Below are 18912 nucleotides of genomic sequence, written 5' to 3' on the forward strand. Positions count from 1 at the left end.
GGCTGACACAATAAGTCAATCACCCTGCTACGTAGTGACGTCTGTTGCACTTCCTTTCTCTGTTATTTCTGGACCTCTGTATTTGTGTGCAGAACAATAAACTGCACGATGCTGTGCTTCTAAGAGGAAATGCTGGGCCACTGGTCAGTGAGAAGAAATAGTGTTTTTTACCTGCTACAGAGCAGAGTAGCTCTGCACCATAAACTGTGTAGAATCAACATGGAGTTAATGCTTGGTAGATTTTTTCTTGGGACTCAACTCTAACAGGAGCAAACTACCTTCACCTATGGCCAGTCTGGAAAGAAATAACAAAATTCTGCTCGATTTGGTGCGGCAGCCCGGTAACAACTTGTGTGCTGACTGTGGAGCTCCTGGTGAGTACACTGTCAAAGAATCATTACAATAATCTTTATATTTTATTCAGGTTTATTGTTTCCTTAACTTGTCAACAATACATTTTTTCCCCATATACCTGATTTCTGTGATGTGAATTAACACAGTTTCTTTATTTAAGTGTGAAGAATGGTAAACAGTCGCTTGTTCCACAAATCCACGTGATGTTGTTTGTTAAACTAGCCAAAATAATATTTTATTGCCAAGTCACATTTTCATAAACTTTAACATGGGGAAGTTAAGCTGCTGTCTATTCTGTGGTATGACCTCATTGTTCCTCCTATAACAAAAATCACTTTGTCTGTGTGAAAGGAAAAGCGAGAAACTACATTCGAAGACCAACCAAGAAATTGCACTTTGGTTTATTTCAGTGTTTAATTTACCTACATATTTGTTGTCTACATTTACCCAGAAAAGAAACACTTGTTTGCAGTTAACATTTTTCTATTGTGGACTTTAATTATGGCTCACATAACAAGAGTTATTGGACTGTATTTGATTCTTTCTTATAAAGTAAACATTCATTTTTGCTTACAGAACCTGACTGGGCCTCCTACACTCTTGGTATCTTTGTGTGCCTGAACTGCTCGGGGATGCATCGTAATTTGCCAGCTGTCAGCAAAGTGAAATCCATACGCCTGGATCACTGGGAAGATTCACTAGTAGAGGTATAGGTTTGTAGTCTGAATTCATCTTATAATGACTAATCACAAACCAGAACATGTATTTATTGTTTGCTACATTTACATTTTTCTAGACTGACATTTGCATTTTATATGTATACTTCACATGTTTATAATTATTTTTTATCTGAGAGCATGTAACAAATAAAAGCTTTGAATTTTGAATCACAAAAGCTAATCCATCCACTGTGTTAATGCTCTAAATGTGTGTAGCTACATAAGTAATTGCTGAAGAACATGCTTTTTTCTCTTTTTTATATTGTTCATAATCTCATGAGGTTTGTCTCGCAAAGCAAATCAGAATTTTCAAATTAGCTGCAAAATGTTAATTGTCTTGTGACGACCTTTTAAATATCTGGTTTCAGTTTATGAGGGAGAGGGGAAATTCTGCAGCTAAAGCCATTTTTGAGAAATGTGTCCCTGCCTTCTTCTACCGGCCGCAGCAAAATGACTGCATGTGAGTGACCGTACGTACCACCCATTCACCTCATTAGCTCAGCAGAAGTGAAAAGTGAAGACTCAACAAATACTTTATTTAGTGAATGGGAGTCAAGTTCTCCTGTTGCACGTATATTGATAGAGGAACAAACAATGAGGGCTGAGTACTGAGGAAGAGCTTCTGCTACAGACAGTATGAATTGTATTTATTAATCATCACAGGTCTACATGTTTTCAGTGACTTTTATTCACTTAAACATGTGTTTCATCCCCAAGGAAATGTTAATGGCTGTTTTGCACTGCTTTCAGTGTTCTCAAAGATCAATGGATCCGGGCAAAGTATGAAAGAAGAGAATTCACAGGAGAAAATAACCACTTTAACCAAGTTTATAACTCAGGTAATAACCCAGCCATTATAACAACAAGAAAGTATTCTTCCCTTCGGCAAATACTCTGAATCTGCATTTGTTTTTTATGTGTCTCATCCAGATCAGTTTGAGTCAACACTGTGGAAGAAGGGCAAAGACAATAAGCACTTTCTTAAGAGGATCTTTCTGCTGTCCCAGAAAGACTTCACCCTCAGATACTCCATTAAAGAGGATGTGAGTAGTTCCGTTTTCTAAATCATCTTCTACAGCGCCTTATGAGCACACTTGGTTGACACTCAAAAACAATTTTTTTCTCTCGTTTAAAAAAAAAAAAGTCCAAGGTTCCCAAAGCTGTCATCAGCATGAAGGATCTGAATGCAGTTTTCCAGCCAGAGAAGGTCGGTCATGCTCACGGGCTGCAGATATCCTACCTGCAGGACGAACGTACGAGGAATCTGTTTGTTTATCACGAGAATGGACAGGTGAGCTCAGCTGCTGTAGTGCTATTTTGTTTCTGATTGTAACAGATGAATTACTTACCTCACCTTTGAATCTCACAATCGTTTTTAGAGAGAGAGAGAGAGAGAGAGAGAGAGAGAGAGAGAGAGAGAGAAACCAATGTAATCCAAGTTCAGCAGACCTTCTTAAAATTAACCCAAATGCCAAATACCTAAAATGTATGAAACTGTCGACATACCTGAGTGGATGCTGTTTATGTACAGTATTGGTGTTCCTGATGTACTGTCCTTTATCTGATGCCTTACACTGCAGGTAATTGTCTCCTTATTCAATGCTATTCGGGCGACACGTTTGGCATACCTCCAGAAGAAAAATCCCACTCTTCAAGAAAAAGATGTGAGAAAATTTTTCATAAAGATTAACATAGATAAACTGTTAAATTGCAACTTCTGTTCGGTTAACAGGATTATTTGTGTTTCTTTACACAGTTAATACCTCAGTTAACAAGATGCTGTCTGAAGGAGGGATATATGGAGAAAACTGGCCCAACGGTTCGTCAGCTATCTTTAATATAGAAATTGACTTGATTTGTTTAACTTTGTTATATTTGATAAACGAATGTGTCATTGCTTTTACTTTCTACCTTTCTCTTTCTCTCTGTTCCCCTTTTTCTCTGTGTGTTATTGTGTATGTGTCTTTTCAGCAACGGGAGCCATTCAAGAAGAGGTGGTTCACATTATGCTCAATGGACAGAAAGCTTCTGTATTTTAAAACTCCATTGGTAAAGAACAGACAATATTCCATCGTATCTACACTGTGTGAAAATATTGAATATTACAGTAAATGATTGTGACAGTCAACTTTAAAAAGTACAATGATTCTGGCACTTAAACAAAATGCATTATTTTGGAGGTAGACAGAAACATATGACGGTTTTGATCATGTGCAGATCTTAGCCTGATATGAAACTTATTGTTTGCACCTGATTACACCCAGCACATCTTTGTGCTGTTTGTCATTGGTAGGACGCTACAGAGCTGGGTGCTGTCTTCATTGGCTCAGAGAGCCACAGCTACTCTGTTTCAGAGAGCAGCGGCAAGAACACGAGGGGAGGTCGGTGGCACTGTGGCATCACCCTGCAGACTCCAGGCAGGCAGTTTGTGTTTATGTGTGAGCAGGAGCAGGACCAGAGGGAGTGGCTGGAGGCACTAAGAAACGTCATCGCTCAACCCATGACCCCAGAGGACTACGCAAGTAAGATACTGATTTTACACCTGATAAACATCTGATGCAGCCAATGTCTTCTTGTGTTGAGCAGATAAATGTAAATTAATGGTGCATGACATTCTGCCACTGAGTCCTAACTCTTTCTTTCTTTCTTTCTATGTTTGATACAGATGAAGCCAACTTGAGAAGAGGGAAATGACTGGAACAGTTTAACCTGCTGGTGTGTGAAAGTTCAGGATACAATAAAGAGAGAATATCCTTTAGGGACATTACAGACTCATAGCCTCACTTCCAAAAGAGTCTCTTAGACCTGTCAGTGGGAGGAAAAAAAAATGGAGACAAAGTCTTACTCTCTTACTGGCTAGACCGTTCAAAACCACTGACACTCAACCTTAACACTTTTCACAGACTGCAGCGTCTGTGATTACAGTGTTACACTTTGGAGAAGCTGCTGTCACAGCTGAGACGTTGCTGCATTGTATTATCTAAGCTCATCAGAAGCAGTATCTCTTACATTTAGTGCACTGGCCTTGCCAAAATGACAACTAATTAAAGCATTCTCTGGCAATACAGTATGAAAACATTGGAACAAAATATTATATTTATTAAAAACAAGGACTATTGATTTTATATGATTTACTATGTTTTGTAGTAATTTTGTATTTTGTGTGTAACTAAATTGGCACACAATTAGATGAGCTGTTCTCACACTGCTGGAGTTTAGCTGTGTATATAACTGAAACTGAAATCTCTTTAGAAGTTGAATAAATTTGATGCACAACAGATTCCTGCTTTTCATATTTCACCATTTTAGAGGTATAAATGTGTATATTCCTTTTCAGTAATGCAGATACGATATACTGATGTATCAGAGGACCACATCAGGCATTTTAGAGGTTGTGCTCTAGATCATGGGGAGGTTATTTGTGAGAGATAAGAGTGGATTAACCACCAGGCCAATTAGACAACTGCCACAGGAGACCTGGCCGTTAATTTGTGGTCATTTAATTATTAGCTAATTTGTTAATGTTGTAGTGTTAACTAACAAGTTAGATAATAATTAAATGACAGCAATGCCAGCACATTATAAACTGAAAAGACGAAGGCCTTAAGAGTTTTGTTTCAACTGTTTAGAAGTATGGTGCAACAATAACAGAAAGCCTACAGTAGCTGTCCATATCTGCAGGACACCTGCAGGTCTTAAACTTCGAGTTGCTGCTGGTTTTTTTTCTTACCTATAGGTGGTGCATGTTAGAAAGGCGCTGCAGAACAGGGAAAAGTACAAGACATCTCACTCTTCGCCATTTTCCCGGTACCAGAAATATCATCCAGCGAAGCACACCAAGAAGTCAACCATGTATTAAGATCCCTGTCTTTATCCTAAGTCACAGTTAGTCGTTATAGTTCTTGCTGTTAAGGGACTTCCAACGATCATGCTAGAAGGGCAAGAGGGTGGGTGACTGCTAAGCTTATGAGTGAGTGTTCCTTTGTAATATACGATCTTTGCTCGCCCTCACACAGTCAGCTGAATCGAAGAGGCGTGGTGGAGCACACGCTTGCTAGCGCCCGCTAATGCTTCTGTAACAGTCAAGTTCGTGTGTAGGGTTAGCTGGCTCAACGCAGCAGCAGCAACACAGGCAGTACTGTTTACTGACCGGCTGCTCCTCGTAGCAGGTAGCATATAGTGAAAAAACAAAAACGTGTCGTTATATCTAACGGTTTGTACAAAGCTGTCACGGCGCACCGTCTGTTCTGAACCAGAGTAAACCGGAGCTGAAATGCGAACGTAGCCGTTAGCAAGCGAGCCAGGCCGAGGAGAACTGGCCGGGCTGTCTCATTCATCCGGACAGGAGCATAAATGTTTCACACAGACCGGTTCACCGAGTTGGTTGTCGACGCTGGAGAGGATGCGCAAGGACGTGAGGATATTATTAGTGGGAGAGCGTAAGTAAAGCTGCGGTTTACGTGGTGCTGGTCAGGTGAGACTTGTCTGCAGGTTCAGCCTCTGGTGTTCACTTTATGTTGACAACCAGACCAGTGTCTCATGACGAGGATGATGGTTTGTGTTCATTTTAGTTTACTCGCCCTAACACCTTACATAACCGCTGGTAATTAAAATAATAGGTAAATTTATTTTCACTGAAGTGCACACTGACATCTCTGTTCAGATAAGCTACAGCAAAGCCCATATAGTTTATATTTTTCCATAATCGCTACTCGTATTTCTTAATTTTGTGCCTCTCTTACTGTATTTTACTTCATTGGCACTTCTTCACAGGAAGCCCAGCTGTTGTGAGAACTAATTGTTTCCCCAGGTTTTCCTAAACTTCAAATTGTTAACAGATCAGTTGGGAATGAAAAGGTTTGGTGTTTTTTTTAGGTCATGGCAAGTCTTGAGTTTATCAGTGCAAATTCATGTAGTAATATTAAAATCAGAGCCAGGGCCGGAGCTGCAGTATCCAGATCACACCCAGTGATTAAATATTTCCCTGTGGTTTTGTGATGTCCATAATGTGAAACCTGTGTTCCAGTCTCTGAGCCTGAATAGCTTGTGAAACTCAATGATAACCACGTCCATGTTAAATAAATAAATCATGTTCCTATGGCTAACATTTTCACATTAATTATAATGAGTTTTTGAGCAAAAAGGGCTCAGGGTATGCTAAACTCCTCTTTTCTCTCCCTCCCTCCACAGCCAAGGTGGGGAAGACATCTCTCATCATGTCGCTGGTCAGCGAGGAGTTCCCAGATGTGGTACGGAGAAATGTGTTATATCAGATATTGGTAACCTTGATGATGCCTCTCCACTTCACGCTTAATACCTGCCTTTGTGGCAGATGTTGATTTGACTGGGTTATTGATGCCAGCTGTAAACATGCCTCTGAAAGCCATAGCATAGAGTATCACTTGTATCCGTCCTAGGTGCCCTACCGAGCTGAGGAAATCACCATACCTGCAGATGTGACACCGGAGAGAGTTCCCACACACATTGTGGACTATTCAGGTACTTCAAGGCCGTGACTTTTTCAATGTGTGTGCACTTTTTGGGATTTAACTGGAGTACATTTGTCTTCCCCCAACAGAGGCAGAGCAGACAGACGAGCAGCTCTTTCAGGAGATCTCTAAGGTTAGTCAGTGCATTTTACATTTCTGTTGCACTCTGCGAGAAGTGCTGAGTTCAGGCTGAAGCCTAATGGGCATCTGTGTTGGTCTCTCTCATAGGCAAATGTGATTTGCATTGTCTACTCTGTCAACAACAAGAAGTCCATAGAAAAGGTGAGTTAGCTCTGCTGCTAGCATTTCCATAATTTGTTTGTATTGCAGTTAACTTTACATGTGGGACTGTCAATGTTACTGCGTGACTCATAAATTAGGAGTTGTCTTTCAAAATAACTTATTTTTATGTTATTATCTTTTCTGCCTTTATTTTCATCTGGGTAGGTGACCAGCCACTGGATCCCCCTTATTACTGAGAACACGGACAAGGACAGCAGGTTTGAACTTGTATAAAGTTTTTGTATAAATAGTCCAGAGTTTTCTTTTTTCACCTCATTTTTGAGCTAATGAAATACGGGGTGGCAGCGAGGTGCCTGTTTCTCCACTTGTCTATGAGCATGTCACAGCATAGCCAGCTCCTAATGCGCAATCAGCCCAATGGAAAGTCTGCAAAAGACCGTTTTCTGTAGCAAGAGGGCAACCATCGAAACTTTCTGCTAGTGCTTGAAGTGATGACCTTTTGTCACATGGTGGAAAATGTCTCACAATTGCTTCACTGTGAGCAGGGAGCAGCAGTGTGGAAGTGCAGCATTTCACATGAGCAGATTCAGCCTCTAGATTTGTGGTTTTCTCACTGTGAGATGAGTCACTGCCGTTAGGAGAGGGAAAATAAATACGTACGAAGAAAAGTGCTCTTTTGAATTATTTGCAGGCTCCAACTGTTCAAATTGAAATTTGATGTAATTTATCAGCGTTAATGCAATGCTGTGGTGATGTGTCCAGGGTACCTCTGATCCTGGTGGGGAACAAGTCGGACCTGGTGGAACACAGCAGCATGGAGACCATACTGCCCATAATGAACCAGTACAGTGAGATAGAGACATGTGTTGAGGTGAGAGACTGACCACTCTGTTTCACTCTTGCTCAGTAGTAATACAATAAAGTTAAGGTTGTGAATGTAGAGCAAAGCATTATCATTTTGATTTGCCTGATAAATACAACAAGTTTCGTACAGTAGCAAAGCTGTTGATTCAGACAACAGACAAACTCAGTTCAAAGGAGGAAAAAGTGACAGAAACATACAATGGAAATTAATATGTTTTTCTGTTGCTTACTCATAAACAAAGCATAAAGAGGGGAAGAAAAATGACAGTTCAACAACTGTTGGGTGAAAACTGAACTTTGTTGGAGCTAAGAGGAACAGGCTTGTTTCTAGGTTACCCTCATTACGTTTCTGGTTTATCTTTAGTACTCTTAGGGGTTTTATGAATCTGCTGAAGACTCATTAGTTAAAGCAGAAACATTAAATCTCAATAAACAGAATTAAATGTTTTTCTTTTTTTTTTTACGAGGGCAGTATAGAAATAGAATAACTACAGATTAAACCCAATTTTAATAATATTTTCTGTTTCTCTTTTCTTGTGATATTTAATTGACAGTGACATATGTAGTAACCCAGTGTTATAAGTAAAGCCCTTTACAGCCTTTGCTATTATTGTATGTGTCTATGCCTATGGTCTTCACTGTCAAGCAAACAGAACATGTGTTTCTCATGTACACTGTGTCACTTTGTCTGTTGTCAGCGATGCGATTTTGAACTCTGAACTGCCAAATTTGGGAAGTCTGCAGCCTACAGATAATGTTGTCAGTGTTTAGTTTGTATACATTAACCCAGCTGACTGTTTTGTCAATACCATTGCTTGTTTATACTTCCTGACAACCGCTGTCTTCTCCTTTGTGGATGCAACTTTATACACGTGCACTACATATTGTATTTGCAAAGAGGAAACTCAGCAGTCATACCTCAAACAAGTTACCTCAAACCCACATCATGAGAAATGCTGCATGTGAGGTGTCTGTGCACGATGAACCAGCTCCTAATATGTGAGAATTCTTGCCGTTCTGATTGTGCTTGTGCAGAGTTCACCGTCTGGTGACCTAACCCTGTGTCACTCTTTAACACTGCTAACAGGGAGTCACCTGTGTTTTTTTTTTTCAGACTGGTTAATTAGACCAGGCGTGTCGCTCAGACAGATCCTGTGTGCTAATACCCTGTCTGGCCCTGACTTAGCTCTCACATACACACTTGTACAGTATATACAAACATATACACACACGCACAGACAGGTAAGTAAACAGCAATGGCCTTGTTTTGCCAGGACACATTGCAGTGTCGCTGCTGATACTTGTACATGTGCAGGTTGTTTAGAAGTGCACTGCAGCATTGAAAGTCCATATTCATGTATGTATAACCAAATTCTATTCTTCCTTTTCGTGTTATTTATAGTGTTCAGCAAAGAACCTGAAGAACATATCAGAATTGTTCTACTACGCCCAAAAAGCAGTTCTGCACCCCACTGGTCCCCTCTACTGTCCAGAGAAAAAAGACGTAAGAGCAAAAATAAACTATGCAAATTCAGCACTACTGTTTGTGTGATCGAAGGGTTGTCAGCTTGTTTTGCATCAAGGCCTACATTTAAAAATCTCTATAAATTTACATTTGAGTAATTATATAGCACAATATTTGAATGTCTCACTCATTTTAAGCCCACAGTTCTGTCTAAAAATTAAATATATTGCTTTTGGATGTGAACTGAACTTCAGCAAAATGTGAAATATTTTTGTTGAAGTAACTTTTGATTTGCCTCTCTTTGATTTCCAGATGAAGCCGCTTTGTGTAAAAGCTCTCACTCGAATCTTCAAAGTGTCTGACCTGGACAATGACGGGATTCTCAATGATAATGAGCTCAACTTCTTTCAGGTAAATCACCTGTTGAATGTTGTAGCTGACAAAGTTAATCATGGTTTTAAAAAGAATTTTCAGCTTAGTCTTACACTACTGTTTCTTAATGTTTGGGGTGAAATCCGTTCCCTTGCTTGTGGGCAGTGATCTTTTTGCTGGTTTTGACTGGCGTTGATGTTTTTGTCTGTCTTCTCATAGCGGACATGCTTCAACACCCCACTAGAGCCTCAGGCTTTAGAGGATGTAAAAAACGTGGTGAGGAAGAATTTGAACGATGGAGTGTGTGATAATGGACTCACTTTGAAAGGTAGGGAAAAATGGACTGACCTCATTTTCACTTTTTAAAAAAAAACATGAACAAAACTGCAGTCACATTATCTCTGACTGTGTTGTTTTGTGTTTCTTTCCGTTCCAGGTTTCCTGTTCCTCCACACCCTGTTCATTCAACGAGGTCGTCACGAAACAACCTGGACTGTGCTGAGGAGGTTCGGATACGACGATGACCTGGAGTTAAATCAGGATTACCTCTTCCCACCGTGAGTCTCCGTTTTTTCAGACAACCACCAGGCACCTTTTTCTCCCTTGTTTCACGATCAAATGTTTTCCCTCTGTGTGAATGAGGGTCACACTATTACTCACACTATTCTTGTTTCTTAGGGTAATGCTGTATTTTTCTCAAATATAATATTCCCCTTTTTGGTTAAGTTTAAACAAACATGAAAGTGTATCAATGTCTTTATTTCCAAGGAGATGATAACTTATGGTGCTTTTGTCAGTGTTATTAATTAGATACTACATTCACTTATTCAGCCAGTTAGTTTTTAGCATGGTAGAATGAATGCACATTTTCACCTGCTGATATGTCCACCGAGGAGCCCCGATCAAACCCCACTACCACCTTTGTTTGTGAACTTTAACTTTTTAAAAATCTTTGTAATAGTGTTTGTTTATCTCATGTTTTTAAAGATGGCTGTGCGTTGTGATATCTAACTCTTTCCAGACTGAAAATTCCTCCAGACTGCACCACAGAGCTCAACCACAATGCCTACCTCTTCCTCCAGAGCGTCTTTGACAAACATGACAAGGTACAATCCTGTACGCCTGGTTCTTTATTTACATTAGCCTCTGCCCCGGAGAGGCACTTAGAAGAAGCCGCTCAGTGTCCAGCACCGTGCAAAACCAAAATACCCTCCCACAGCCAACGCTGACCACCTGCTGAGGCGTGATTTAACTTCTTGCCACTGAGGCAGGATTGACAGGAGCATTAGCTGCGAGGTTCGAATGAAAGTCAAAGAGTGAAAGCTGCAGCTTGTGCCAAGATCTGCTTTCTGTCACAGTGATTGTGTGCTTCGCTCTATCATGTTTGTTTTCTCAGGTAGAGATTGACAAGCAGCAAATAGAGTTAATTACTTTCCTGAAATCTACTGAACAAGTGCAGTTCAATTAAGTTTACAATCCCCCTTAAAATCCCACCTGAAATATTTCCTGTCCTCGAGCATCATTTTTTTATATTTTGGCCTAGATTACCTTCCTGAACAACCATCTTTGTGTCTGTTAGGACCGTGACTGTGCCTTGTCGCCAGAGGAGCTGAGGGACCTGTTTGATGTTTTTCCCTACATGCCCTGGGGTCCAGATGTCAATAACACAGTTTGCACTAATGACAATGGCTGGATCACCTACCAGGGGTACCTCTCCCAGTGGACGTAAGTTGGTATTTAATTAATTTAAAGCCACTATGTGTAGAATTTAAAAACTTCAGACTTTGGCATCGTCTCGCGGTAGTATCAAAAAAGATGCTGTTGGTTAGATGGCAGCTTACAATATGTAATGGATCTCCCATATAGCTGACTTTCTCTTGTTCAGACTAACAACATATCTCGACGTCCAGCGATGCCTGGAGTATTTGGGTTACCTTGGTTACTCAATAATTGCTGAACAGGAGTCTCAAGCATCAGGAATTACAGGTATTGTATAACACCTTCTTTTCCATATTAGTTAATATTTAGCTACATGATGAGCTGCAGATCTATGTAGTCTTGATTGTAATATCACAAAACTGCCTATGTAAAGAAAATTCTGATGTAGTTATTATAAATGTAAGTTGCTTTACAAGCCCTTTAACTATTTTACTCAACAGTCATGTGTGCAGTAATCACATTCAGTAACATTCACTTTCAGTAATCCCATTAGTTAGTCAACTCTGTCATAAGATCAGCCGTAGAAGAAGCAGTTTAAACTGCACGCTGTTGCTGACTGACTGCAGGCGTGTGCTGCGTACAGCACACTAAACTGAACTGAACTGATCCTCTGATGGCTGTGTGCGGTTTGCCCCCTGCAGTGACCAGAGATAAGAAGATTGACCTGCAGAAGAAGCAGACCCAGCGCAACGTCTTCCGCTGTAATGTCTTTGGAGATATTGGTAGCGGCAAGAGTGGTTTCCTCCAAGCTTTCCTGGGTAGAAACCTCATGGTAAAACCAACATAAACACCAGTAATGAAAACACACATTTGTTTATTTATAAAATATTATTCTATTGAAATATTTCAGGTCAGATATCCGTATATTTCCTCTGTCACATCTCACAGTTACATACTATGGAAACTCACTTGTTCTTCTTGCAATATGAGGGATTGTATGAGTATAGACTTGCATACCTTTTTCCAATTGTTGCGTTAGACCACAGTTTACCTCACGTTGTAATCTGATCTTTATTCCTCTCAGGTCCAAAAAATGATTAGAGAGGAACACCGATCCTACTACGCCATCAGCACAACATATGTTTACGGCCAGGAGAAATACCTTCTTGTGAGTATCAGATACCTCAAATATTAATGGAGTTACTAGCAAGTTTTGCAGTTGTGAGTTGTGTCTGAATGAATCTCTTCCAGTGCTAAAAACAATAATTATAATAATACTAATTTATAAAATATACTAATACTGTACTTACAGTACATTTCATTGTGCTACAATAATAAAAACTACAATATGTATTTATATGTACCAGTGTGCATTGTGTGTGAGGTTGTCAACCATCAAGGTCAGCCCAGCCTGAGGTTGGCTGTACTTATCTGGCTGTATATATAAGCTACTTATCATGCTCATCTAGTGCTTTTGTCAAGCAAGCATTTCGACTTGCTTGACAAAAGCCTTAGCATTGCACTACTCACTCGCAAAAGTGCAAACACAGTAGTGTTTGCATGTGTTATTACAATACCCAGCAACTGAAATATGGCTGTTTTTGTGCAGCTGTGGAGATTTAGGCAAAATGTTGAACGTTTTCACACTGCAGAATGACTACTTGTCGCTAGACAAACTTAGCTGTTAAACCACAATGGCTGAAATAGCGTTACATTGCTAGCCACATCGAGATGTAGCATTCATCTGTTCTCTTTTTCTGTTGTCACTGTTTTTTTATCTTTGAAGAAAGTTTCACCCACGGGACTGCTTGTGTGGGAAACTTTCTTCTATGCTGGGAAACACTATGCAGCATTAGTTACTCTCATAAACAACTGGAGCATAAATGCTGTGGTGTTTCTGCATCAGTAAAACATCCTCAAAATAAGATACTTTGCGTTTTATTTGCAACAACAAACAAATAAAGCTTGCAGTAATCCATATTCATTGTGTATTCATGATAAGAGGTCCGTTTGTTCAAACAACATGCACTTGCAATTGCGATTGCCGACCGAGCTACTGGGATGAAAAAAAAGCCGGACAAACTCTCCCTGCAGGTCTTCCACCATCCATTAATGCTATCCATTAATATGTCACTTAATGGCTGTAGTAAACTAGGCCACTACTGCTGGCGTAAGTGATAGAAAGAGCGTTGGCAACTATCAAACCGAGGGCTAATCATTCCCTAAATCAGCAGTGTTTTTCTAACTCTCAGCTCATCGTCGTGGATTTGACGTTAGAGGGGCTTTTCTCAATTTATGTTAAGCTTTTAAAGAAGCCCTTCCTCTCCTCTTCTCACCTCTGCAGCTTCATGAAGTGTTCCCTGACTTTGACTACCTGTCTGATGCTGATATGGCCTGTGATATTGTCTGCCTGGTCTATGATGTCAGCAACCCTTACTCCTTTGAATACTGCGCCAAAGTCTTCAAGGTAAAGCTGTGTGCACACTGGCTCGCGTTACAGCAAAAGACAAGCGTTCACTCACTTAATATCTTAAACACAACCATTCATCAGCCTCCCTCTTCCTCCCTCAGCAATACTTCATGGACAGCAAGATACCGTGCATGATGATAGCAGCGAAGTCAGACCTGCCAGAGATCAAACAGATGTATGGCTGCAGTCCTCTGGAGTTCTGTAGGAGGCACAAGATGCCACCTCCACAGTCCTTCACCTGTAACACAGCAGCAGCGCCGAGCAGAGACATCTACACCAAACTTACCACGATGGCCATGTACCCGTATGTACATACTTGACATAGAGTTAAACTTGCGCTAGGTGTTTCTGCACATTAGGTATCACAGTTAACTGATTTAAGAACTTTATTTCCAAAAAGTCATTTAAAGTGATGCATTTTAATTGACCGGATTACAATGTCATTCAAATGATAGGACTCATATTTTGTGGTTAGGATTCATCTCAACACAGTTTACAGTTTAAATACAAAGCTTTACTCTGTGTAATTCCTCACTCAGAACAGACGTATTCCCTGTGGGGATGTTCTTACGTCTCAGTATCTGACATCGTGTTCTTCAGTCTACCTGCATTAATACACTTCACTGCCCTCTGGACGTGTTGCTTTCAGTCTGATGCCACAGTGTTTTGCTCTGTAGTTAAACAGGTCTCCCTGCAGAGCACTAATGTCGATCTCTCCCTGGGGCTCACACTCTCGCAGTCAAGTTGTCAGCACGGATAACCTCTCTGTACATCACACAGTCAAACAGTCACATTATTAAATCATGGGGGACTTTAATCTAGAGCCCAGTTATCTACATTGCAAACATTTAATATGAAAGTATTTAGTTTTTTTTTCCACATACCTTTTCAATAATGTTATGTAGCAGAAGGAATTTTTGCTTCCAGCATTTTGTCAGGGGAAGTGTTGGTAAATTAAAATTAGTTTATGGAATTTACTGCTGCCATAATGATGCAGCAATGTCATCCTCTGTTTTTTGGGCAGTCCTTAAACGGCTGGTTTAACAATATTACAAAAAACATTTTTTCTAATTTACTTTCCCTTCATTTTTCTCCGCTTGTGGTGTCAAGTAGAAATAACATCCTAGTGATTAGTGTACTGAATTCCCCCCATTCTCCTGAACATATCTCACAGCAGAGACATTTCAGGCTCTCATGGGATGAGACACATTGGACTCATGTAATGGTGGAGGCATCTTTCAACTCTTTAACTTTTTCCCCCCCTCTCTTCCCCTTGTTTGTCTTGTGTGTGTCCCATTTGCTGCTGTGTGCTGTTTAAACCCACCGTGTGTTGGTTTTGTTTGTGTGTGTTGTTTTTTTTTTTGTGGGTGTGTCTTACCCGGATCTCTCCTCAGCCACGCCCGGCTGCGCTGCATGTGCACTTGTAACCGGTGCACCTTCTGCTTGTGTCAGAACTTCCTCAACTCTGAGCTGCTGCAGACGGTTAGGGCCAAACTCTACGCTGTCATACTCAGAAGGTCCTCTTTACCTCTTACGAACTTCTCTTTACCTCTGTGACATGTTACCATCAACACCCTGTCAATCATTTCCTCTTTTTCAGTCTGCCGTTTTTTTTAAGTTGTTTGATTTTGAGCCATTCAACCAATACGTTAGCACAGCAGGCTGTTGCCAGTTCCACCCAATAGAAGTGACTCTTGCCAGCAAATGTTTTGTGATATTAATGTTTGCAGAGGGTGGGAAAACTTCAAACATCACTGCAAACACAGATACTGTTTACTGTAATATACAATGGTACAGTGAAATATCATATTATATGACCGATTAGTTTAATATTGGTGACTTTAAATTAAAAGTCAGACATTTAAATCTTTAAGTCTTCTGTGAATATTGTCTCTATTTTCATTCAGGACAACAGTAACACGGGTTTTCAGTGTAGCTGCAGATTTTGTGACTAAATGTTTGCAGGCTGCCTTAACCTCTGATTTCTTGTTAGTTTTGCTTAGATACCATCTTCCCACAGCTTTTCTCTGTTTTTTTTTTTCATTCTGTGATTCACTGTTGAAGCATGTCTTTTATACTTTTTTTTTTATCTCTAGGACATCATTTCCCTGGCATCTTTCTCCTTTTTTGTTTATTTCATGTTCTCAGAGTGCTTTTTTTAAATTTTTGTTCATTTTTTTCCAACAATCCTTTTTGGCATCTACATTTTCTTCTGGCTTTCTCTTTTTCTTTCTTGTTCTTAATCTCGATATTGCTCACAAACTCTCTGTGTAAGGATTGGAAGGAGGTTTTTCCGTGTTTGATTTCTGTCCCATTGTCGCTCGGTTGGTGTCAGCTTCCCTGTAGTTGTCTTCTTTGCTCATGTCACCGTTGCTCAGCCGTCTCATCTAACAGAGATGTCATAACTCATTTTTAGTCTTGTTGTCTCATGTCATAACTATAATCCTGCATGTCCCTCATCTGTTTGATTGGCTTTTTCTTCAGCATCTTCATATTTAGAGGTTCCATCGTTGTTCTGTTCGGTTCTTTCTTATTTTCTTCATGCAAATTTTATTTTTGCAATGCCATTTGTAGGCACACCTCTCTACTGAGATTTTCATTCATCGCTTTAGTTTCAAACTTGAGAGTTATTAGTTAAGAGAAATAGTTGTTTAATTTTGTGAATTTGGTTTAGATGATGCAGTTGATTGTGCAAAGGGGCTGATGTGTGATCAGTCAGCTCTGACCCACTTATATTAATCTGTGAAGTAGCAAATCTGTCTTACTCTATCTGGGTTCTTTCATCCTTGTCTTTGTCATCTCTTATTTTCATCTTTATTTCTTTATTGTCCTTCCTTTCACTCTGTCCCTGTATTTATCTTTCTCGATCCTCTCTGTTTAACAGACACGTGAGCCAAGCAGACCTGAAGAGCTCGACCTTCTGGCTCAGAGCAAGTGTCGGGGCCACAGTGTTTGCAGTGCTGGGCTTCACCATGTACAGGGTGCTGCTCAAACCACGGTGATCCTCGAGCACTTGGGTCCATCCTACTTTTCCCATGGTACATATAAAGCTATTTTGACCGGTCACAACATTAGGTTTTCCTGTTTGCTTTAAGTAAATGAAAAACTTATGGAAAATCTGTCACAGTTTTGTAGTTTAAATGTATTTGTTTGTTTTTTGCGGGAAGAAAATGTGTGGAAACTTACCTTAGCAGACTTTCTTTTTGCGTTTTCCTTCCACTGTAATTTTCTCTTCTTGGGGGATAAGTGAAAAATATTTAATTTTCTACCAAAACTGCTAATTTGCTTTATCTGTTTGTCTGCAAGTATTTGGAAAGTAAAGCAAAAATATTTAGATTTATATATAAAAAAAAATGAGACTAAGCTGCTGATGAGCTGTAGTGAGATGCATATGAGTGAGTTACAAATAGAGCTATTTTTTTGGTTGCTTGCTGTTTGAATTGATGAACAACTCGGTGTCTCTTGCAACTGGGGATTGCGATATGTGAAGTATGCGATAGAACTGATGCTTTTACTCGACTGAACAATATGTAAATGATGTACATAACATAGTAGACTCTACATTTCTTTGTCCAAAAGGGTCGTGTCTGACTCACACTAATAGCCAGGTCACGAACTTGCACAAACATTAGTATCGATTTCTCACACTGACAGAATAACGGTTTGTCTTTCATGGCCAAACACTTGGACGCACATTTTTTTTTTTTTCAAATTTGTACCTCTGAGCATGTCAGTGTCTCATTGGCAGATGTGAATGTGTGGAATGAAGGCTCTCTTTCAACTCTCTCTCTCGTCTTCAAATGTTGATCACTTTATTTGCCGGGTCGTCTGTGTATGTGTGTTTATAAGCTAAGGTATCAAAAATTTACACTGTACAGCCATCCTCTATGTTTTGTCTTTGCATGCTTCCGAATTTCCGACCACATTCCAGTATTTTCAGGTTTCCTTTACAAAAAAATGGCTGTGCCAACGTCTCTACATTGTTCGCTATAACCGAGGGTTGCAGTTATGTTTTTAGGAGTGCTGAACAGAGGATAGTTGTGTCTTGAGTCATAGTGACGTTTGACGGTCGTTTGATCCTCGTTGTGATTCCTGGTCAGTTCTCCTAATGGCAGAAGATGCAAAAATGTGGCCCCAGATGTTAATTTCCATATAAACCGTAACAGCTTGCCACAAGGTTCGGTTTGGTGTATCCTCTCAGCCCTGCCTTTCCAAAAGTTTACAATAAACAAATATGTCTGTTACATCTGGTCTGATGGAATTTATTCCTGCCATCTAGAGATTTGAAGATGTGGACGTTACTTGTTTTCCAGTCATCAAATTAAGGAAATTTGATCATTTTTTTGTGTTTCTGCACAACAGTAATCTACGGACATCTGTTGTGATGAAGGATCATGTATGTATGTAATGAACATAATTCAAGAGAGTGTATTTCAATTAATGAAAAGGAACTTTCCCAATTATTTGACACAAACGCCTTCTTTCCTAGGCTTTTGTATCTGACACAAGAGGGCAGCATTGTTTAAAAAAATCTTGTAACTAGTGGATAACAAAATCAGTTGCCCTGCAATGTATGTTTTAAAATATAGTGTCGAACTGACTCAGGCTTGTTTATGTATTTAGATAAGGACACCAGTTTTCATAATGAGCCTGTCTGAGGTGGGAGTATGGATCCGGGTGAGATCACGTTGACGTAGTCAGTGACATTTGTACATTGTGAGGCTTGTATATAGGAAGAGATGCATTAGGAATCACTTTAAAGAATATCAGATATGTATGGATTAAGTTATAATTATATATTATTTAATTGTTCTTCCAGCATCGCACAAAGATATGATCAAGATATTGCAGCAGATATGTGGCAAAGAGGATCATCTGGTTTCTTTCAAATTTTATTTTCTTTATCTTCCAGACCTTATTTCATACCTTTCACACACTAACCAGCAAAGCAGAACCCAAAATTGTGTTAGATCAGAGCAGTACCCTGGGACCTTTGAAGAGGGTCTAAGAGGCCCACAAGCTAGTTCTAACATACACTGCTTTTGGACTGGATCTGAAACTGAATAGTCTGGTGCAGCTGCTTTCTCAGGACATTTTAAGCACCACTGGTTCTTTCACTAATGAGTATCTGTATGTGAGACAGTCAGACACTGTGCTGCATGAGAGCTCCCATTTAACCATGAAAATGAAGTCCCTGCTAGCACAGCCTGTTGATACCAGTAATGTAGTCTAAAGGTGTGTATGCATTAGACACAGCCCTCAGAGCAGTGATTCCCA

The 18912-nt window shown here is 39.9% G+C and overlaps 2 protein-coding genes across 3 annotated transcripts; both read left to right on the forward strand.

Moving 5' to 3' along the window:
- Positions 1-97: 97 nt before the first annotated feature.
- On the forward strand, positions 98-4353 carry LOC121181386 (arf-GAP with dual PH domain-containing protein 2-like). The gene is made up of 11 exons (XM_041037329.1): positions 98-374; positions 931-1061; positions 1442-1533; positions 1824-1912; positions 2004-2116; positions 2218-2364; positions 2654-2737; positions 2830-2892; positions 3045-3122; positions 3367-3595; positions 3739-4353. The coding sequence occupies exons 1-11, from the start codon at positions 287-289 to the stop codon at positions 3765-3767; spliced, it is 1143 nt and encodes a 380-aa protein (XP_040893263.1). The 5' UTR covers positions 98-286; the 3' UTR covers positions 3768-4353.
- Positions 4354-5160: 807 nt separating this feature from the next.
- Positions 5161-17879, forward strand: rhot1b (ras homolog family member T1). Of its 2 annotated transcripts, XM_041036826.1 has the most exons (20): positions 5161-5512; positions 6264-6322; positions 6491-6572; positions 6652-6695; positions 6791-6844; positions 7010-7062; positions 7568-7676; positions 9072-9173; positions 9447-9545; positions 9726-9834; positions 9943-10063; positions 10528-10612; positions 11086-11231; positions 11392-11492; positions 11867-11997; positions 12250-12333; positions 13510-13632; positions 13737-13939; positions 15030-15152; positions 16520-17879. In XM_041036826.1, exons 1-20 carry the CDS (start codon positions 5476-5478, stop codon positions 16635-16637), a joined length of 1983 nt encoding a protein of 660 aa, XP_040892760.1. In that variant the 5' UTR covers positions 5161-5475; the 3' UTR covers positions 16638-17879. The 2 variants fall into 2 exon arrangements, with proteins under 2 accessions (XP_040892760.1, XP_040892761.1); XM_041036827.1 differs by lacking the exon at positions 15030-15152.
- Positions 17880-18912: the final 1033 nt, after the last annotated feature.

This window comes from Toxotes jaculatrix, chromosome 4 (assembly GCF_017976425.1).
Source record: "Toxotes jaculatrix isolate fToxJac2 chromosome 4, fToxJac2.pri, whole genome shotgun sequence".
NCBI lineage: Eukaryota > Metazoa > Chordata > Actinopteri > Toxotidae > Toxotes > Toxotes jaculatrix.

Coding starts and splice junctions, on each gene's coding strand:
- LOC121181386 (XM_041037329.1), top strand. CDS start 287: ATGGCCAGTCTGGAAAGAAATAACAAAATTCTGCTCGATTTGGTGCGG. Junction 375..930: donor TGCTGACTGTGGAGCTCCTG/GTGAGTACACTG, acceptor TTTTGCTTACAG/AACCTGACTGGGCCTCCTAC. Junction 2,365..2,653: donor TTTATCACGAGAATGGACAG/GTGAGCTCAGCT, acceptor CTTACACTGCAG/GTAATTGTCTCCTTATTCAA.
- rhot1b (XM_041036826.1), top strand. CDS start 5,476: ATGCGCAAGGACGTGAGGATATTATTAGTGGGAGAGC. Junction 10,064..10,527: donor CAGGATTACCTCTTCCCACC/GTGAGTCTCCGT, acceptor AACTCTTTCCAG/ACTGAAAATTCCTCCAGACT. Junction 15,153..16,519: donor TACGCTGTCATACTCAGAAG/GTCCTCTTTACC, acceptor TCTGTTTAACAG/ACACGTGAGCCAAGCAGACC.